At 33.2% G+C, this 23,529-nt stretch overlaps 1 protein-coding gene across 1 annotated transcript in view; it reads left to right on the top strand.

Moving 5' to 3' along the window:
• Window positions 1-13,024, top strand: part of RAB2A (RAB2A, member RAS oncogene family) — an 83,489-nt gene extending 70,465 nt beyond the window's left edge. The window contains exons 7-8 of the mRNA XM_031946370.1: window positions 8,880-8,948; window positions 11,183-13,024. Coding sequence (XP_031802230.1) covers window positions 8,880-8,948; window positions 11,183-11,278 — 165 coding nt within the window. The 3' untranslated portion in view covers window positions 11,279-13,024. The remainder of the gene's footprint in view (window positions 1-8,879; window positions 8,949-11,182) is intronic.
• The last annotated feature ends 10,505 nt before the right edge of the window (window positions 13,025-23,529 follow it).

Genomic DNA, 23,529 nt, shown 5'->3' with positions numbered 1-23,529 from the left:
GTAGATTTTTTTTTTTTTTAACTAGAAATCAGACTTGTGTTTTAGGACGATCACTTTTCCAGCTCAATGGAGATGGATTAGAATAAGGAGAGACTTTATGCAAACAGATACAGCAGTAGACCATTTTGTCACAATCCAGGGAGAAAGTAAATTAGAAGGCATGAATTAGGATGATGTCTATGGCCGAAGGAAAGGGGATGTATATGAAAGATATTGCGAAGGTGAATGGGTGAAATTCAAAGCTGCCTGTTTGACAAGAACCACGTGGGCATCTTGAGAAATAGGAAGAATGTAGTGAAAATAGGGCTTGGAAGGAAAGATAAAGTTCTGTTTTGGTATGAGATGACTTCAGAACATCGAATTTGAGATATCCAAGAGGCAGTGTAGGAGAGAATAGAGTTAAATAATATACTGGGAACATCAGCATAGCGATAACTGAACTCACAGGAGCAAATGAGATAACCAAAATAGAGGGACTAAGACAAAGATTGAATTGCACTACTTGCAGTAAGAACTGGTATTACAGAACTCTATGATGCTGAAGTGAATACTGTTTGACCTTCAATAGGATTCAACTGTTCTCTATCTAGCACATGCATTTAAGGTGTGAAAAGTCAATGTTGAGGCAGTTATTTTGGGGTGTGTAGAATGAAGGGTGTTGGAGATCACTCTCCCAAAATCACAGTGCTTTTTGTCTCTGAAGCCCCTTACCTGGGCAACTCTACAAGTGTACAGTGACGAGGTTCTTGAGGTTTGGGGGGAGGAAAAGTGAAGCAGAGGACCTTATATGTAACAGTAGGGAGAAAAGAGATATAGATTAAGTGACTTCTCTAGAGTCTCATTGGTGGCAAAGGGCTGGACCAGGATCTTAATGCAGGTTCTCTTGACCTAGGGCTAAAGCTGTAAAGGTGCCTGAAACTTCTCAACTTCCCCATTTTAGAAATGTACCAATTAGGCTCAAAGAGGGCAAAGGACTTTTCCCAACACTATGTTAACACTCCTGTTAACCTGTTAACACTCACCCTCTTTATTTCTAGGAGTTTCTCAATGAATAGGGTATAAACTACAGTACAATAGATTTTATAATAAAAGCAGCTAACATTTATATAACAGGATTTGCAAAGCATTTTACATGTATTATTTAGACTCGCAACCATCCTGTGAGTTTAGTGGGTGCTATCATCACTGTTTTATTAATGAAGAAACTTAATCAGTTTCATAGGTTCATAAGAAAAGATAATAGGTTATTTACTGCAAAGGAAGGAAATTCAGCAGTATCAGACCTTAAACCATATAATAAAGTGACAGCATTGTTGAAATATAAAATGGACCACAAAATGTCTTGTTTACCTTTGAATATGTGTTAAAATCAGTTCTGACAACTATTGTAGTATTTGCCTTTCCAAAGAAAATCTATAAATTATCTTTCCATTTAACTACAACTTGTTTCTGTCTTTTGGTTTCATTTATATAGGAAGGATACTGTTGATACAGTTCAGCACTTCAGTGTATTAACTCATTGGTCATTAGACAAAGATTTCATATTTGGCATGCCAATTAATGAATTTTATAACTAACCTTATAAAGATGTGACTTAAGCAGTTCTTTTTTCCTTTGGTTATTTAAATGTTTAGAATATGATAAAATAAAATTTCATTTGAAAAGGGATATGATTATTAGCGCGCTCTGCCACCATTTCTGCTTCATTACTACTATCACTTAGGGAGATGGTAAGGAGTTGAATAACACTTTGGAGAAATACTGTTGAGTGTAACACTAGCATTGGCTCTAGAAAAAATTCATCTCTGATACAGTATGAAAGTATATAATGACTTATTAATAATTTGGACAAGTTATTTAAACTTCCTGGATCTCATCTATAAAATGAAGGGGTGGAACTAGACAACCCATCTTGTAATTTTCTGTTTTTAATGCATTTCCATGACCAAAGAAAACTTCATTATAAGCTAAAGTTGAATTAATGACTATTCTGAGGTTTGACTACTAGCTGCATTAAAATCCCCACATCATTTTCAGCTAAACTTCTGTATAGCCATCTTCCCACTATCTTGTACTTGTTAAAGTCATTCCTTTTCAAATTCATTCATACATAGATCTCTTAATAAATTTAATCCTACTAGATGTTGCCCAACCTTCTAGCCTATAAATGTTTTCTGTCATCAGTATATTGGTTATCTCTCCCAATTTTTTATCATATACAAACCTGACAGGCATGACATCTATATGTTTACTATTCAACATTTTAATCAGTGACTCTCTGGGACATTGAATTACAGAAAGAGCTTCATTTGAGAAGAAGGGCTAGATTTGAGAAATTAACGCCCACAGAAATAAAATTTGTCAATTGCTTTTCCAAAATTTTGGTAAATTATATCTGCACCATTCCTTTCATCTTCCATTTGAGTTACATTGTCAGAAATTAGGTTAGGCTGACATCACTTGTCTTCAATAATGTCATAATTGATCTTTGTTTTTAACCATTTCTATATGTTTTATTAATCTTTGAAATAATACAATCTAATATTTTGCTGAGTCAAAGTCATTGGCTTGTTAGTTTGTTGACTCAGTATTGATAATTATATATCCTATATCCTTGTATTTAAAAGGAACTGGGAGGAGTATGAAACTGCATTCTATCCATTTTCTCTCAGACATTTATCTGATCCTTGACAGATACATACGGCTTTCTCTCTTTCAGAGCATATTCATTCTCTTTGGTAATGATTAAGAAATGTTTAAGCTTAAATGAAATACTGGAGCGGCCAATTCCAAATAAGGTTCCTTAACTTCAATATAGCCACCAGATGGCAGTATGTTACGTAAAGACAAAAAAATATTACTTTATGGTAATGGGGAAAGCATTTCAATATTTTTGTACTGTTATATATTTTAACTATTTGTATCTCACCACACAGTTATCATCTGTTTCCACTTTACATATATTCCTCTGCCTTTTTTTTTTTTTTTTTGAATGATCTATTTTAAGGCAGCTTATGTCCTCATTACTTATGGTAACTAACTTTGACTTCCAATTTTTGAGTGAAAGTTCATTTACTATGCATATTTACTGTAGGATATATTGCTATCTAATAAGTAAGACTAAGTTACAAATTTTCTTGGCTTTTTTTTTTAATGCTTTACTATATATACTATGTGAGTGGTTATTGTGTGGTTAAGAATAATTTTATTTATATTTCTTATAGATGTGTATCACACACACACACACACACACACACACACACTAAAGTGTGTCAGATATGTTGTTGATATTGCCTAGGTTATGTTCTCAGGACTTGAAAGGCCAGCAACTAGGGAAAAGTGCTAATGGATTAGAAATTAAGAACCTAGAATTTAATCAGGGTGGCCTAAAAGACAGCTATTATTTTTTAATATTGAGGGAGAAGAAATAGTGATAAAAAAAATAAATGGAAGTGACAAGTTTTATAGTCATTGACTTATCTGGTGCTAGTAAATTGTTGGTTTAATGTTGACTTTAGATAAAAGTAATATAAAAAGGGACAGCCAGCCTCAAGGTCAGAAAAAGGCATCTGAATTCAAGATGCCCTTCTGATATATACTGATTATGTGACCCTAGGCAAATCACTTAACCTTGCAATGTTCTAGGCAATTAAGACAAAAACTTTTTTGAAAAATGAATTATTTGAACTGTTAAATATTTTAGCTTCCCACAACAACACATTTTCCACTTGTAGTTCTTAAATGACCTCTCTGATGCTTTCATTAAAAATTTTCTACTTAAATCTATATTTCATAGATTTGGACTAGGTAATATTTTAAAATTCACACAGATTATGTGATCATAGATATAGAGCTAAAAAGGAGCTTAAGTTAGCTAGTCCAACTCTTCATTTTCCAGATTGGAAAACTGAGGGGTTGAATAATTTTACCAAAGTTACCCCAAGTAGGAGGCAGTTTACTGAAAATTAAACTCATCAATGCCATTCTTATTTTATTTAATTTTTTTTAAATAAACATTTCTTATTTTGAATGCGTCTCTAATTTCTTGACTAGATCTAATTTCATCATTGCTGAACCATCACGGTAAAATGTTCTTATACAAGGATGCTATTAAGGAATAATACCACTTTTGGGGTTTTGAGTTTTGTTTTGAGTTCTTGTCCTGTGTCTATTCTTAATTACTCACTCTGTCAACAAATTATTCTGGCCTGTTGAACTCTTCTTTGCCTGCTCTGAATATTGTAATCTAGAATGTTAAATAAGCAGTCCATCTCTAAAATGAGTCAAACATTTATTAAGCTTCTTTTATGTGCCAGATATTATATTAAGCACTAGAGATACCAAAAAAAGGTAAAAAAAGGGGGGAAAAAAGCCTCTACTTGTTAGTAGCTTCTCTTATTTAGTGTATCATCTTTTAACATCTACCTTGATTTCTCAGAGGCTTTTGTTTCTTGATTCTCAGGTAGCTTTCAATTTGTTGAAGTTATATAAATATCTAGATAAGTAAAATGTTATTGTAGCTGTAAATAAGATTTTGGACAAGGCAATTTACAATTAAAACTATTTAAGGCAAGTAAGTGAGTCAGTAGACCTGAAGTTGGAAGGATCTGAGTTCAAATTCAGCCTAAAACATATGTAGTACATACTTCATGTGTATGCTGTGTGACCCTAGGCAAATCATTTTGGACTTCAACTGCCTCACCAAAACAAAATAGAAGAAACATTTTTGCTTATTTTAAATAGCATTTTCAATTTGATATGGTTATATTACTTTTTGGGAAATGTTATACTGCTTGTTTAGGAAGAACCCCGTTCCCTAGACCATCCAATATATGTTAGACTTGTACAACTCTTCTGTATATTTCCACATTTATTGAGGTGCACAAGAAAATTCATATCAAAAAGGGAAAAATATGAGATGGAAAACAAAAAGCAAGCAAACAGCAACAAAAGGTAAAATACTATGTGATCCACAATCAGTCCTTACAGTCCTCCCTTTGGATGCAGATGACTTTGTTTGTGTCTTGAAATGACCTGAATCACTTCATTGTTGAAAAGAGCCAAGTCCATCACAGTTGATCATTGCATAACCTTATACAGTGTTCTTGGTTCTACTCACTTCACTCAGCATCTATTCATGTAACTCTCTCCAGGCCTTTCTGAAATCATTGTGATGATCATTTCTTATAAACAATATTCCATAACATTCACTTATTTAGCCATTCCCCAACTGATGGATATCCATTCAGTTTCCAATACCCCTGCCACTACAAACATTTTGAGTCCTTTTCCCTGTTTTTTTTTTTTTTTGTTTGTTTGTTTTTTGGTTGTTGTTTGTTTCCTGAGGCAATTGAGGTTAAGTGACTTGCCAAGGATCACACAGCTTAGGGAAGTGTTAAGTGTATGAGGTAGATTTGAACTCGGGGCCTCCTGACTTTAGGGCTGGTGTTATATCCACTACACCACCTTAGCTGCCCCTGTTTTCCTTGTTTTATGGTCTCTTTGGGATAGAGACCTAGTAGAGACACTACTGGATCAATAATTCCACTTTCCCATCTTCTCCAATATTTTATCATTATTTTTTCCTGTCATCTTAGCCAATCTGAGAGATGTATATTGGATGTCTGAGAGTATATCTCGGTACATCTGAAAGATATACCTTGGAGTTGTCTTTGCATTTCTTTGATCAATAATGGTTTAGAGCAATTTTTTAACTTCATCAAAAATTGTTTGTTCATATCCTTTGACAATAAATGTTATTTTTTAAGAATTCTACATTTGAGTTATCAAATTTTATAATTGAATGTCACCATTTTTTTTAAAGGTTAGCATTTTTCTGTGACTCTTTTTTTGTGTGTGTGTGTGTGACTTGGTCAAGATTGGGATTAGAACAGCGTTTTTGTTTTCTCATTACAATTATCAATATCCAGCCAAGGCTTTGCAAACTAGTTGATGTTCTTTTTCTGTTTTCCTATTGTAAACCTTTTCCCTAAAGACTTCTCTCAGTTATAGAAAGTTTATTTATTTATTGTTTTAGTTTTTTATTGACAGAACCCATGAAAGGGTAATTTTTTACAACATTATCCCTTGCACTCACTTCTGTTTGGATTTTTCCCCTCCCTTCCTCCACCCCCTTCCACAGATGGCAAGCAGTTCTATATATGTTAAATAGGTCACAGTATATCCTAGATACAATATATGTGTGCAGAACCAAATGGTTCTCTTGTTGCACAGGAAGAATTGGATAGCGAAGGTAGAGATAACCCGGGAAGAAAAACAAAAATGCAAACAGTTCACATTCGTTTCCCAGTGTTCTTTCTTTGGGTGTAGCTGCTTCTGTCCATCATTGATCAATTGAAACTGAGTTAGATCTTCTCTTTGTCGAAGAAATCCACTTCCATCAGAATGCATCCTCATACAGATGATCTCCTGCTTCTGCTCATTTCACTTAGCATCAGTTCATGCAAGTCTCTCCAAGCCTCTCTGTATTCATCCTGCTGGTCATTTCTTACAGAACAATAATATTCCATAACATTCATATACCACAATTTACCCAACCATTCTCCAATTGATGGGCATCCATTCATTTTCCAGTTTCTAGCCACTACAAATAGGGCTGCCACAAACATTTTGGCACATACAGGTCCCTTTCCCTTCTTTATAATCTCTTTGGGATATAAGCCCAGTAGTAACACTGCTGGATCAAAGGGTATGCACAGTTTGATAACTTTTTGAGCATAGTTCCAAACTACTCTCCAAGTTTAAAAAAAAAATCCAAAATAACTTTATTGTAATGAAAGCAGTCCTGTACAATGAATGTTCTACATCTTTTGACTATAAAATGCACACATCTTTAGTCCATTAGTTAGAGGAGCACTTCAAAGTTGTTACCAAAAGAAATCTTATAAGGTATACTAATTATTTAATTATTAGTGACTCATGAAGATTTAAATAGTGCAGTTTGATTAAGTTGCACTGTTTTAATTTCAAGTAGATTCAGTTAATTTAGAGGGCAGTTTATTTACATAATTTGACACATTTAACAATGTCTGCTAAAGTGTAAAGTTGTGTTTAATGTGAGGGTATAACACATTTCTTGGACTTTGTGGTTATTAACGTTTTAGTTAAACATGAAAGTTGATTTCCCCTTAGGAATTCTGGCTTTGTGAATTTTTAAAGCCTTTAATACTAGTTTTTAGTAAGTCAGGTTATAAGATCATCATAATAATTGAAATGTTATTAGAAGTAGTGATAATGATAAGAGTAATTTTTTCCTTGTTATATGGGAAAACGTCAGTTTTGAGGAATGTGAATCAATTCAAAGTTGGATAAAAGCCAATTTTTTCTTTGCAACTCCAGCACACATTTGAAAAAAATACTCACTTCCTAAGTGCCTTATGAATCTGCAATGATTAATTCTTCTCATTATTTTGCCACAAATTCTCATGACCCTCTGTGATGATTCGATCACCCACTTAAGAATTTATGCATATTCATATCTCTCTGTTCTTGCCACGGTCGTTCAAGTCTCCTTCACTGGCTATGGTGTGTGCTTGGTGCAGTAATTGAGCTGCAGTAGATTGATTACTCTGGGGAGCTGTAAGGCCTTTAAAGGTGAAAACATATCAGTCCTGTTAATTAGGAAACAAAGCTCTTGTGGCAAGTTCAGCAGTCAAATGCTTCCAGTGTAGAAATGATTGTTCCTTTCCATGAATCTGTTTACTTTTTTATATTTGAGTTAGATCAGCATTAGTGGGCTTCTGCTTAGGAGATAGAATCCTTGCATGAATTTTTATAAACTCAGGTTGAAGAGCCTTAAAATGCATTATTTATTGATAGTATTAACTAGTTTTTAACATGGTCAAATACAATGTCCTCTAGGTGTTATTTTTATATACTTAATCATTGTGCGTTTTTAATTGTAGCTAATTTCTAAATGTTGCATACTATATGATGACCAGTTCTGATGGACCTGGCCATCCTCAGCAACGAGATCAACCAAATCATTTCCAATGGAGCAGTAATGAACTGATTTTGTGCGTTTTTAATTGTAGCTAATTTCTAAATGTTGCATACTGTATGATGACCAGTTCTGATGGACCTGGCCATCCTCAGCAACGAGATCAACCAAATCATTTCCAATGGAGCAGTAATGAACTGAACCAACTATGCCCAGAGAAAGAACTTTGGGAGATAACTAAAAACCATTACATTGAATTCCCAATCCCTATATTTATGCCCACCTGCATTTTTGATTTCCTTCACAAGCTAATTGTACAATATTTCAGAGTCTGATTCTTTTTATACAGCAAAATAATGTTTTGGTCATGTATACTTATTGTGTATCTAATTTATATTTTAATGTATTTAACATCTACTGGTCATCCTGCCATCTAGGGGAGGGGGTGGGGGGGTAAGAGGTGAAAAATTGGAACAAGAGGTTTGGCAATTGTTAACGCTGTAAAGTTATCCATGCATATAACCTGTAAATAAAAGGGTATTAAAAAAAAAAATTTCTAAATGTTGCTTATTCTGGATTAAATTTTGTGTAGCAAGTAAAACTTAGTCTTGTTGTGGGAGAAAATATTAACCTTTTTCAGCGTGATGTGTGCATCTAGTGTTTTTTGGGAGTCTGTCATGTAAAATTGAATTAAGATTACAGTTTTTATTATTAAGACAGTTTTTTTAAAAAAGATCTTATTGTTATATTGTTACATAGTTTAGAAATTACAATTAATACAGCAAAAGTAATTGTTAATGGTCTACCCTCATAACCTTGCTCAGGTTTTGTTTCTATATTTATTTATTTATGTCTGTCTTTACAGTAAACTATAGATTTTTCAACGAATCTAATCTTAGTTGTTTTTTTTTTAATTTAGGCATTTATTAATACAGCAAAAGAAATTTATGAAAAAATCCAAGAAGGAGTTTTTGACATTAATAATGAGGTAATTTCTTTCATTGTCTAATATTTAGTTTCAAAATAAAAAAATCCAAACGGTATGAAATATTAATTTTAAAATGCATGAATTTCATAATAAATCTTTAAAATTATATAGGATTTGTTGAAGATGTACATGAAAGAAGACCTTCATAACCAAATGAAAGACTTGATAGATATAATGATATTTGCATATTTATGCTTGACATTTTAGTAAAGTGTCACTAAAAGTTGTGGTGAAAATGGATTAAAGTAAATGACCCTTTTCATCCATACACCAATACAAAATAATATAAATCCCCCAAAGAGGAAAGAAAATCCACTTTCATCCACTTGTCCATATGGTGTCATCTGCTTTCAGGAATAATTTTCCAGTATATAGATAAAGAGAGGCCATGTTGCTGATAACAGATGTACTGCTCTCTGAGCTATCCAATATACTTTGAAAATTACACTAAATACAACACATCAGGTTTTCAGGGGGTTGAATTACTGCATAGTAAGTTCATTATTTGTTCATAATTTATATATAAATATATGTGTGTGTGTATGCTCATTATTTATTTGAACATAAATCCAAATAAAACTATCTTGAGCTGATTATTTTGTAAAATCTGTTAGCTGTAAAACATAAATTAGAAGTTTTTTCATGAGGTTCTGTTCCACCTGAGGAGATAGATTTTATTGTGCACTGGCCATATTCAGTTTTTATAAGAAATCTGTCATGTTGTCTCTACAACAATGAGCTCCATGTAATAAGGACAAGACAGTTTAATTGCCTTTGGATCCCATCAAGTGCCTAGCACAGCATCTTGCATGTAGTAGTCACCGTTAATTATTTATTGAATGACCTTGTTGAGTATATTACATGTACATTTGTTCTGAGGAAACTTTTAGACTTTTCACTGTCTTAATGCTTGCATGGTTAGAAGGGGGAAAGATAGCAATTTTAAAGTTAGGAAAACCCTATAAAAAACTAGCTGTTTGTACCTCTTGGTCTGAATATGAATGAGCTTTTAATCATTTCAATAATACTAATATATAGAAATTAATGTTTATATACTTTTTTCCTAAAGAACCAAGTGTAAGTTATGTTTTACAATATTTTGCATTCATTCTCATAAATCTATGGTTTTAAGAATAATGTTCTTTTTTCTTTATTAATGTGACTATAGGACTTGTTAGTTTAAAGGAGATGCCATTCAGAGACTGATGCCATATAAATTGAACAATAATTGGGGCCTCTATTTAAAAAAGCCCCTTCATTGTTTCTGTCTAGTTTCATAAAGTAGCTGACTGCTTTACTGTGCCTTATGGAGCTTTGATTGCAATATGCTGTCAAGAGCCAACAGTCCGTGCTATTTATTTGGCTTAATGCCAAGTCTGGCTCCTTGATTCCTCAAGAAGTTGCTACCAGCCCAGAGGGGGCAAAACCAATGAGCCATAGGGCATGCTTTTTATTAAAGAGGAGTCAAAAGAGCGAAAAGAAACCACATCAGCTGCTGTCAATACTGAGTTAGTGCCAGAAACCCCAAGGCTACTAGTGTTGCAGAACAACTGCCAAGCACTATAAATCTGAGATTTACTGTGACGCAAAGTTTCCTTAAGAGCTTAATTTCTGAAGCTACTGTATTACTTTTCTTAAAGTGTTGTATTTTTAGGTAAAATCCACTTGAGGGAGTGAAGGTTAAGATATAAGTGTGAGTTTGATGAATGAAAGAAATCTGCTGTGTGTGGGTTCTTGGCCAGTTGCCATGTCTTTGGGGATCATAGAAATTATTGATGACACAGAACACTCGTATGCCCTTAGCCTGTACAGCTGATTCAACATGCATCAGAAATGCTGTAGGGAAAGAAGACATTTTATATTCTGTTATAGCATCACGGGCTTGGAATATTTTTGTCTTTAAAGATTTATTTGAAATAAAATTATGTTTAAAGATTTTACATTACAAGAAACTCAAAACAACCCACAGTTCACAACACCTATTTATCCTGAGCTTATTCTGGCTGTCAAGTATCTTTAAATAAAATGCTAGAGTGTTTTGTTTTTTAGAGGAAAGGTCTTTGTTATCAATTTGGCATCTAATTATGACTAGGTACTGTTCAATATCAGTACTTGCTAAACTTTGTAATGTGGTGAGTAAGGTGAATTAAAGAGTTGCTAAAAAATATGATTTGTGTTACAGGTCTGTTTTTTCCCAGATGAAATTCACTGTTTTATCCTTTTAATTATTTCAGGCAAATGGCATTAAAATCGGCCCTCAGCATGCCGCTACTAATGCAACACACTCTGGCAGTCAGGGAGGACAACAAGCTGGTGGAGGCTGCTGTTGAGCCTATTTTTGCTTTCTAGGTGCCTGAATGGGGCCTACTAACTTGTTCTTTCACCCTATCTCCCACTGCTCACCTGAGACATGAAACTATTATGAAATGGCTTTGTGTCACAGAAGACTTTATCCTTCAAATTCTTGTATAACTTTGAATAAATGGTTAATGTTCACTTAAAAGACAGATTTTGGAGATTGTATTCATATATATTTGCATTTGATTTCTAGTTCAATTGATGTGATTATTTTTGTTAAATGTTGTCTTGTGCCCTTGACTACAAACTGAATTGTATTAAACACTACAAAAGTCATTGGAGTATTTTAAATCAGTTTGTGTAGTTAGGTTTCCCAAGCACCTCTGGTTACCTAATGTTTAATATTGTAGAACTGTCCTCAAAAAGTTTGTCAATTTTCAAGGCTATAAAGAAAACAGAAGGTCTCTTTTAATTCTGTATTTATCATTTACTTTCTGTATATATAGTTTAACCTGCTTGGGTGTATTTGCCAAGCTATTATTCTTTAATGCATTTGCATAAATTCTATACTGTTTAGAGCTTGAAAACAATGACTACGGAGGCATTGTTAGGAATTGCTTGGACACTGAATTTTGAACCTTTTTGACATTGTTAGCATGTTCATCTTTTTCTTGTTATTATCAAAGTCCAAGAAGAATGCTTAATGTATAATACTAGAAGCTATATATGTGTTAACCTATTTTAATGCCAAATGTTTGCTGTTTGAACACAATTTCCATAACACCTCTTCAGAAATGCATTAGTTGTTTGCCTTAATGAATACTGTAGGTAAAATTACAGTATGAGTGCATAAATACAAGAGGAATTAATATGTGTCAAAATAGCACCACTAAGAATTAATATCCAGATTCAAAGACACATTATGAGGACATTAATCTTTTTCTTAAACATAATAATGTTTTCTGTGTTTTTCATTTATTGACATGATTTCTAAGTATATTTTTCATGCAGGACAGTTTTCCAGCTTAGATGTACAGTGAATGTGTAAAGTTTTTCTTTTAGTGGCAGCCTGTAATCTTTGGTATATGGTAAGCATTTTGTCTGTTTTCAAAAGGGATGTGACAATAAATTACCAGACAAAAAATCCTGATTAAAAAAAAAAAAAAGCAAAGGTGGAAAAGCTTTGGTAATTTGCTAAATGTGGTGGTTTTATCTTTTTTCTTTCTCTTTCCTTTGGCCTATAATGAAATTGTTTTAGCAGTGCAAAATAAAATCCCATATATAAAAGTATTCCTTTTTTTATTATACCACATCATTTTTAAGTTGTACATGGTTTTTTGAAAGTTAATTTCCACAAGTATTTGACATGTAAAAATATCCAAGGACTTAAACAACACCTAATGGAATTTATATTCTCTGCTAACAAGTTTTTGCTAAAATCATTAATGTCCCCTTTCCTTCCCCATTTTAAGAATGGATGTTTAGAGCAACCTTTATATAACTTATCAACAATTTAGCTGTTAGATATTGTGAGGTTGTGGGATTTGTTTGTTTGTTTTTTCCCAATTGCAAGTATAGGCTTTCAATTCCATACAGTGGCACAAAATAGTTTTATCTGAATGAGAATAGAATTTACTTTGATTGCATTCACAGACATTTAAACATAGTGATTTGGCCTGAAGATTTTATATTTGGCAATAAATCTAGTGGGAAATGGCCTGGTGTTATCTGTCGCAGTTTTATTTTAATCTGTTCTTGAAAACAGAAAAAAAAAAAAAGCCATTTTGTATAAAATTGTCATGTTTCACCCATGTGTCACCAGGTTACTGTGAACTTTTATTTAAAGTAGATATTTATATTATCTGTTGATAATTATATGATATTAGCTGGTTTAAGAAGAAGCTGTGTGGTCATCGAACAGTTTGCTTCTCTGAGTCTGGTTCCTCATTTGTGCATAATGGAGATATTGGATCACTAATCTATCATAACTTTAGAATTACATGATTCTAGTCAGTATCCTGATGAAATGGGTATAAATAAATACTCCACAAAAACTTAAGACTATCAATACCTGCCTATTTTATGTTGTAGAGAATGAAGTTTATGGAAATGTTAGATTCAAGGCTATTTAGATGAATCATGTCCAGTAAGTTTCTTCTTGCCCTATTATAAATTAAGGAGAGTAATGAGGGCCATTTCAGAAGTCAGAGCTGATAATTCCCTCCCAAGTATATCTCCTCCCTCTATCAGTCTCTGTGACAAAACTGATGTACTTAAGAAATATATGCCTAATAAAAAGAGCTCACACATTTACTTTGCACTTTTAACACATACAAAGTTTTTTCCATACAAAAGGCTAATGAAGTGGACCCTACAAGTATTCCGCATATGAGATGAGAAATTTAGAAATATGGTCACTTGCCCATGAAAATATAATAACTGTCAAACAAGGATTTGATCCCAGGTCTCCTAACTACAAATCAATATATATATATATATATCACTATATGGCACTGCTGCTATTTAGCTCTTTATAATTTGTTACAAGTACAAAAAACTTTGTTTATCGTCTCAACAATGCACATTATTAGCATTCTTTAGCTAAGTGAGTAGATGTAATTAAAAACTGTTTTGATTTATGAAATAGGAAATCTTACTATCTTATGCATCTAGAATCTTTGATCCTTTTTATGCCACCATCATATAAAGACAGTAATAGTGGCAGTCATCACTTAGTCTTTCTACACTCTGGTGCAGTTATTTAAGTCGGTGTATGGTGAAAAATTACCAAAAAATTTGGAAAATTGTTAAACAAGTTCAAAAGTAGTTTAATAACATTTATAACTATCCAGACATGTCACAAATTTTCACTCTTAAAACTCCCTGTACATTACTGTAACAAATTTGGAAGTTCTTATGAATTTAAAACTTTGTTCATTAGAAAGCCAGCTTACATAAGGGCAGCTGCTTCTAACCATGCATTACAAAATAGGGGGGAAAGTATGAAATGGCCTTTTTACACACAGTTGCTTAAGAATAATTTTGAAATTATCTGTTCAGTTGGAGAATACAGTCTATTTCTATTTGTATACTCTAATGAAGGGGAAAAAAAGAAATTTATGCCCCAAAATAATTAATCCAAAATCAATTTTATTGTAAGCTCACTTTGTGATTGGCAGCTTGGAAGCTGGTTGGGGTGGGGATGGCAGATCAGGAAACCTATAGATAAGCCATTTCTATAGAGAATTGACTATATTAGTAAAAACAAATGTTTTAACACTAGAGGGAACCATTACTTCCACGTTTCTCATGGAAAAAGTTTATTCCATGTACCAGGCTGGATTCTCCAAATCAACTGTTGTCAATTTTCTAGAACTATTGGTCTGTAAAGTATAACATTGTACCTGATTATGGAAATTATATAAAAAATTAGTTTAATCCCTTGGAAGAGTACTTAGTGTTATTCTGTTGTCATTGCATATTTGACTAATTATGAATTTGTTTTGATAGAACTGATTTTAACAAACTTTTAAAACATTATTGTATGTTAGGTTTCAAATAAATAAAAATTTAGGAAGTGTCCACAATGTTCTAAGGCACTAGAGAAACTAAAACAAAAGTGAAAACAGTTCCTTCCCTCCAAGTTTACATTCTGTCAATGAGACAAGTACATATGAATATATATAAAATAAATAGAAGTGTGACCCTTACCACAAGGTTTGGGTTTACGTAAACCAGATTTATACTTAAGAAAGAAGGATTTGAGCCTTAAAGGGAGAGTTCAGAGGTGGGTGGGGTTTTTTTGGGATTTTTTGTTTTTTGTTTTTTGTTTTGTGGTATGTTATCCCCACCACAAAGTAATAATAACTCCAAGAAAATTTTAATTTTTTTAAATTAAGTTACAATGTAGCTCATTTTCTAAGATCTTCCCAGAAAGTGTATAGTCCTTTATAGAACAAATATCGGTCTGAAACACTATTTCCCCACCAGCACAAATGCTTAAAACAAAAAATTCAGAAGGAAAAAACTTTGGGTCCAGACCCACAAAATTCTCTTCAGTGTACTTAAACTGTATTAAAAACTTTAGATAATTAAAATAATACAAATACAAATGTTTACTTCAAGTAAATGCCTTTTTTCAACAATGATACAACGATAATGCCTATATTCACTTATAATAACGTATAATAACATAATGTACCCCGTCTTATTTTTTAAAGTGTTAGAAATCACATAAGAAACATTTTATAACTTCTTTAGAAGAAAAAAATTTACAGCTTCACAGAACTTCTAAGAACTTATAGACTGCTTTTCTACCTTTAATAGAAATAATGTAGCAACTCTAATTTCTTTTTTAAAAGGGAAAAAAAATAGTGCTGTCTTAAATAAAGCTAATGATAAAGTCGTTCTAAGTTGAAAGTACCAGGATGGTGACAGGGCAAGAGACCATAGCCTATTAAGAGCAGTTAGAGGAATTGGGGATGTTTAACTTAGAAAAGAGAAAGACCTGGAGGGTTGTATGGTATGGTACTTGACTTCAAATATTTAAATGTCTGGCATGGGGAAGAGGGTCCATACTTGTCCTGCCTGACTCCAGAAACAAGATCTAGGAATAAAGTAGTGAAAGGCTGGGTGCAAAGGAGCAGATTTTAAACTTGATAAAACAAATTTAGATGATAGATTTAGAACTGAAAGAAACCTTAGAGGCCACTTAGTCGAATCTCTTTTTATTTCAAAGGCAAGAAATAGAGGAAATATAGCAAAAGAACATAGAAAAACTTCAATCACAACTCCCCTTTTTTAAAGTTGTCTTCCACATAACAGTCCTTCAGACATGGGAAGACGGCTATTATGTCTGCCCCACTTTTGGGATCCTCTAGGTTAACTTTGTTGTGTTAAAGGTCCTTCATAGATCTGGTTGACTTCTGAATGCCCTTCAATTTATCCAAGGTTATGGTGCCCAGAACTGAAGAATTAGGAAGTGATCTTCATACAATACATTATGATCATTTTATTGCTGGAAATTGCAGTGTATTAATGTCCCACAATGCCATCAGCTTTTTTCTACTGTCATATCACCATTTAGGTTACTATTTAGTCATTTTCAGCTGTGTCCAATTATTCCTAGCCCTGTGCACCTCTGTCCATGGGGTTTAGGGGCAAAGATAATGGAGGGATTTGCCCAGGGTCACAGAGAGAAATTTCTGCATCTGGATTTGAATTAAGGTCTTCCTGACTCCAAGCCCAGCACTCATTCATTCATACTCAGCTAGAAAATCTACAAAATTTTCCAAATCTTTTCCAAGACCGTCTGTTCAACCATGCCTTATTCTACTGCATCTTGTACTTGTGAGGCTAGTGGTTTTAACAATTCATTATGAAACTTTGATAATATAATCTTAGTAGATTTGACCCATTATTTTAGCCTACTATCAGTCTTTTTGCACAGTGATTACTAGTAGTTGCCTTTCTCTCCTAGCTTTGTGGCATCCAAAAATTTAACATGTCATTTAGGCCTTTTTTGTCCAAGTAATAATAAAACAAAATTTAATACCAGGCTAAGCACAATTCCCATTGGCATTCTCCACTGGAAACAATGACTTCTCTATAGAAAAAGGTCTATCCCACATTTCTCACCTCTTGTCCACGTGAATAGTATTGATAACCTTTTCAAATTTTTTGCTAAAATAGTGGTAGGCTTTTTTTTTTTTTTTTTGATCAGGCGATGTTGACTTATGATAACTGCTTCCTTTTTTTTTAAGACGTTTGCTAACTAACAATCTCTTTAGTAATATGTTAAAAAGAATTTTTTTTTTAGCAAATTAGAATGTTCCCTTCTTCACCTACTTCAAGGAAAAGCACTTACTTTCCAATTTGAGCTGGAAGAAGGAGTTGTTAAAAAGTGGTGGGGAAGACCACATTAGCCAACTAACAATACTATACCCTTTAAGGCATGGATTTACATGGGAGTGTGTAGGGATAGAGAGATATTCAGTAATTTAACCACAAAACTATGCTGACTGGATCTATTAGGTATTTGCATTACATGATCTCAACTGGGTCTGACAGTGACAAGTTAAACCTTTTACACTGTCGTAATTGCCTCACAATCCCATTCTCCACGATGACTCTTCTCCCTTCATCTTTCATCACATCTTTTCTCCTCCCTATCCTTGGAATTATCTCCTATTCTTCCCACAGCCACCCTCTCAGCTAAAAACCTTTGCCTCATACTTGAAGAAATTTGATATCATTCATCTAGCGCATTCTCTTCTTCCCTTCTTATCCTACATCACTATGATATCTTCTTTTTCCTTCATCCAACTTCTCTTAAATCTTGTCAACTGGCGGCTTCCCTATTGCCTACATGTCTATATATTTCCCATCCCCAAAAATCTTTATTTGATCCATCAAAACCCACTAGGTGTCATTTTATTTCCTCCCTTTTAAAGCTTAATTCTATGACAAGGCTGTTTACAATCAATGCTGCTTCTTTTCCTTTCTTCACTTTTCTGTCTGGCTTATGACCTCATGATTAAACTAAAACTGTTCTTTACAATGTTAACAAAAATTTCCTAATTGCCAATACTAGAAATCCTTAATTCACACCCCTCCAGTTCTCTGCAGTGTGCTTCCCACTCCTGTCCATTTTTTTCCTTTTTAAAAAAATGTAAAACAAATAAGTGAAAAAAAATCCTCATGTGCAATAGAACGTATGTGTTTCACTGATATTCATTCCCCCTTGGACACAATTTTATTTTGTTTGTGTGGGAAATTTTTAGAGCTTGGAATTTTCTGACCTACTTCATCAGAATCGTACTATTCTAACCCACTTTTTTTTTTTTTTTTAGCTAACTGATCTCTCAAAAGTATCCCTCTGACTACGTCCCCCTTATTCTGTCAACTCCAATAGTTTATACACACACACACACACACATACATATACATATAAAATTTTTATTTGACTTTTAAAAAGGCTATAACTTGGCTTCTTCCTACCTTCCTACATATCCTCACTCCCCCATATATTTTGTGACCCAGTTACCCTACCTCCTTGCTATTTTTCATAATATATCCCGTATCTCTCAACTCCATTTTCAAATGGAATGCTCTTAATCCTTTGTTGACTATTTGCAACTTTCTCTATTTGTTTGCATAGTATCCCCTCTATTAGACTGAGGAATTTATGAGGGCAAGAACTGTCTTTTAACTTTTTTTTTTTGTATCTTTAGTGCTTAGTGTATTTCCTGGCACATTGTAGTTGTTTAACCTATGCTTGCTGACTAACCTATGCAATAACTCTTCAAGTCCTTTATGTGCCTCAATAAGATGGTTTTCCTTTATAGAGGTAGTCCCAATATCAGCCATGTAACTAAATTATAGTGCTATAGAAGCTATCCAGTTAGTGAGTTTTAGTCCACTTCTAAGGAAAAGCACAAGACAGAAGATAAAAGAATATGAGAGGGGCAGGAACTTTAAAAGAAAATGTAGATCTCTATGCCCTTAGAATATCATTCCTGGGCAATGTTGATAAGACCAAGGCAACATTGATTCATCCATTCTCTCCAATAGCAGTATGTGTAGAAAGAACAACTGTTGAAATTCTTTCCTGTTTAAACATCTAAAGCTATGCAGCAACAGCATAGAAGGATGTACCCTCAATAATAAGAGCACTTATATAATGCTCTAGATGAATGATTCAGAGACCAAAAAAAAAAAAGTTCATCCTATATCACTGGCTTAATGTTCTAACAAAAAACCAAAAGATGTTTATGAGCAAATCTAGTTCATTAAATGCATTTTTTTGTGAAAATGACTTTGGCATTTTGCCCACCTCATCATGGCAATCTATGGCTTTATAGAGAGAGTGAAAAACAAATCATAATGACAGAAGAATTTGTGTGTTTTTTTTAATAGAACCAGTATCTTAGATCTTAGCACAGATCTTAACACTTTGTAAACTGTTATAAACAATTCAGATGAAGCCAATCTGTTTTAGCAATGCCTGCCAGTTACTACTGTAGCAGGTACCAGTGAATTAAATCCTGCCATCTTTAAATAGAATGGCAGACTGCAACAGATTCCTATGAAACAAAATCAAATCATCCTAGAATTTTATAAGGTGTTACATTTGCCTCTTGTTTACAAAAAGCAAAATAATTCAATTTTCTGTATCTTCATTATGTGTTTGAAACTGCAATATTAAAAATAAATCTTCAAGATAAGTCAGTCACCTAGCATTTATTAAATGCATTCTAAATAATCAGGCAAACAGCTTGATGATTCAATTGAATGTCTTCTCGAGTTCAAATTTGACCTCAGAAACTTTTACTAGCTATTTGACCGGGCAAGTCACTTAATCCTGTTTGCCTTAGTTTACTCATCTATAAAATGAGCTAGAGAAGGAAATGAGCAAATCAATCCATTATCTGCTAAGAAAACCCCAAATGGGTGATCAAAGATTAGGGCACGATTGAAGAAAGCAAATGAACTGCATCTATCAATCAGGTACTGCTAAACACTACCAACACATACACAAAAAAATACCACAGCACCAGTTCGTAAGGACCTCACAGTCTAATGAGTTCTTTTCTCTTGAGGAAACCTCAAACCCTCCCATCAGTCTTCCTAAATCTTTTGGGTTGGATTAACTAAAACATCCCAGTTCTGCTATTTACCTGTGGTATTTTAGGGATTCTCTACAGCCCAGTTTTCTCATTTGTAAAATGAAAGAGTTGGCTTAGAAGCCCTCTCCTACTAACATTTCCATAGTAGCAGTCCTAATATGCCATCATTTATTGGAATGGTACTGTAACAGTTCTTGAAAACATGGAACAAGAAAAAAATTTGGCAACGAACAAAGGAGATTGTAGCAGCAATAAAGATCATGAAAAGCATAGTGACAGTAGAAAGAAGTCATAAATTCCCGGAGTGTCAGAGATGGAAACAATTTCAGCACCTTCTAATCCAAATCCTGGCATTCTTTAAGACTCAGCTGAAGTGCCTTTTTCTGTAAGAGGCTTTTTGCTTCTTTCTCCCTTATCCTCAACTCTTATCCCCATCTGCAAGTACCATTTTCCTTTAGGATACCTTCCACCTACTGTATATTTGTCTTTTGTGTTCTCATTTATAAAAAGTCCTCCCCAGTTAGAAGGTAGGGTCCTTAATGACAGGAATTGTTTGCTTGGTATACTGGAAAAAGGAACATTTCAAGAATATGGCATTACTTTGGAGAAAGGTCAGAAATAGAAGTAGGATAAAATAGATGATGGATTATTTTAAACATTCTATTAGATGACTGGAAGGATAGATATATAAAGAGAAAATATAAACAAAGTCCTGGATTTCCCACTTTTTAAAAAAAGTATCCCTTTCAAAATGTACATACCTTTTGATCCAACAGTGTTTCTACTGGGCTTATATTCCAAAGAGATCTTAAAGGAGGGAAAAGGACCCACATGTGCAAAAATTGTGGCAGCCCTTTTTTGTAATGGCAAGAAACTGGAAACTGAGTGGATACCCATCAGTTAGAGGCCTGGAGACTTACATGAACTGATGCTAAGTGAAATGAGCAGAACTAAAAGATCGTTGTACATGGCAACAAGATTATATGATGATCAATTCTGATGGACAGGATGCTTTTCTACAGTGAGATGATTGAGACCAGTTCTAATGAGCTTATGATGAAGAGAACCATCTACACCCAGAGGACTATGGGAATTGAGTAGTGATCACAACATAGCATTTTCACTCTGTGTTGTTTGCATTTTATTTTCTTTCTCAATTTTTTTTTCTTTTTGATCTGATTTTTCTTGGGTAACAAGATAATTGTACAAATAGATATGTAAATATTAGATTTAACATATATTTTTACCATGTTTAACATATATTGGATTACTTGTCATCCAGGCAAGGGGAAAGGGGGGAAATTGGATTACAAGTGGGAAAAACTAATTCTGAAACTTTTTCTAATCTTTTCCTTTTGTTGCCTTCCTTTACATCATTTCTTTATAATTGAATAATTTTCCTTGAAGAAATTTGCCTTCATTCACTTTTTATTCTTTTTTTAAATCTCCCCTATCAAGATTCATTTTGATACTTAATGGATTTGAACTGGTTTTGTTACTTAATGAATTTGAATGTAAATCTGAAAAATCTTTGAAGATACTTATTATTACCTTGTTTCATTCAAGTCCATTGTGCTCCCTAATCAAGAGTAGTACTGGTTCTTAATTACAGAATGTATTTCCTTTTTCTTTAACATTTTAATTAATGTATTTTTTAAGTTGTATCTTATTTTTCCAAATATATGGAAGTTTTCAACATTCACCCTTGCAAAACTATGCTTCAAAATTTTCTCTTTTTTCCTCTCCCCTCCTCAAGACAGTGGACAATCCTCTTAAACATATTCAATTTCTTCTAAAGATATTTCCATATTTGTTGTATTTGGTGTAAGAAAAATCAGATCAAAAGCGGAAAAAAATAAGAAAAAAAAAAGAATACCTGGTATATGGTACCACCCCCCTTTCCTCTCCTTCCCTCTGTTTTTTTTTTTTTTTTCCTTCTAAATCTCCCTTGATTCAGGCTCATAAAATTCCTCTCAATATTCTGTCCCATATCATTATTTCTTTTGTTTGTTTTTTTTCTGGTTATACTTGTACATTCATTAAAAAAAAAATTTCCTTATAAATCATGTTGTGAGAAAAATCAGAACAAAAGGGAAAAACTACAAGAGAATAAACAAAACAAGTGAACATAACATGTGTTGATTTATATTCATTCCCCATAGTTCTTTCTCTGCAGATAGCATTTTTCCATCAAAGGTTTATTGAGATTAGTCTTGTATCACCAATCCACTGAGAAGAAATAAGTTTTTTCATAGTTGATCACTGCACAATCTTGCTGTTACTGTGTACTATGTATTCCTGGTTCTGTTTGTTTCACTCAGATCAATTCATGTAAATCTTTCCAGACCTTTCTAAAATCAGCTTGTTCATCTTTTTTTTTTTTTTTTTTTTTTTTTTCTGGTAGAGCCATAATATTCCATTACTTTCATATACCATAACTTATTCAGCCATTCCCCAATTGATGGATATTTACTTATTTTGCAATTCTTTGCTACTACAAAAAGAGCTGCTACAAACTTTTTGCACATGTGGGTGGGTCCTTTTTCCTCCTTTATGATTTCCTTAGAATACAGACATCATAGTATCACTGCTAGGTCAAAGGGTATGCAGAGTTTTATAGCCCTTTGGGCATAGTTCCAAATTGCTCTCCAGAATGGTTAAATCATTTCACAACTCCACCAACAATGCATTAGAATCCCATTTTTCCTACATCTCCTCCAACATTTATCATCTTTTCCTGTCATCTTGGACAATCTGAGAGCTATAAGATGGCATCTCAAAGAGTTAATTTTACTTTGCATTTCTCTAATAATGAATTAAGGTAGTTTTGCTTTAATTTCTTCACCTAAAAATTTTAAATATCCTTAGACCATTTATACATTGGGGAATGTCATGTCAGTTATTACTCTTGAAACTTTAAAAAGACTGCCTTTATTGTAATATATAATTTTGCCACATATTATCAATATAAGATATTGCAATAAAATCTCCACAATAAAATCCTTGCAAATATTTATATTGTATTCATTAGTGTCAAATATCTCTAATTCTATATTCCCCCTATTATTCTTTCAGACTTGATATTTCTTTGTTCTCCAAAATTATATTTAAAACTGTCAGAACCTTTAAAAAATTTTTAAATAAAAAATAATAGTGATAGTATCATTTGTTTGATGAATACCTTTTATTTAGATTTGACATGATTTTAGCCTTATAGATAAGTTAGCTAATTATTTTTGTCTAAACATTCCATTTTTAATAGCATCTTAAAGGGAAATATTTTTCATCCATTTTCTTTCATAATTTGTGATTCCAACTTTTACTGTTAGCGAGATTTTGTCTCTATTTTTCTTTCTCAATATTAACTTTCTTTCCCACATCTCCTAATACCTCACTCTCAGTTTCCTCCATTTTTTCTATTATTTTAGCCTGAAAGTAGATTACAAAAGGTAAAGACTTATTGAAATACATAGAAGAAACCCACTAACTTTCCTACCTCTTGAACTTATTTGTTCATCCCCGTCAGCTCAATCACTTAACAAAAAAAAAAAAAGTTTGCTAAAGTTAGAGTGACTTTGTTTTCTACAATTTAATCTCCACCTCAACAGGAGACCCCTTGTTGATTTCTTTTAACCTTGTCCTAAAGATAAAATTAT

This window comes from Sarcophilus harrisii, chromosome 1, assembly GCF_902635505.1.
Source record: "Sarcophilus harrisii chromosome 1, mSarHar1.11, whole genome shotgun sequence".
NCBI classification, from domain to species: Eukaryota; Metazoa; Chordata; class Mammalia; order Dasyuromorphia; family Dasyuridae; genus Sarcophilus; species Sarcophilus harrisii.
Note: the sequence above shows the minus strand (reverse complement) of the source record. Positions and strands in the feature narration are given on the sequence as shown.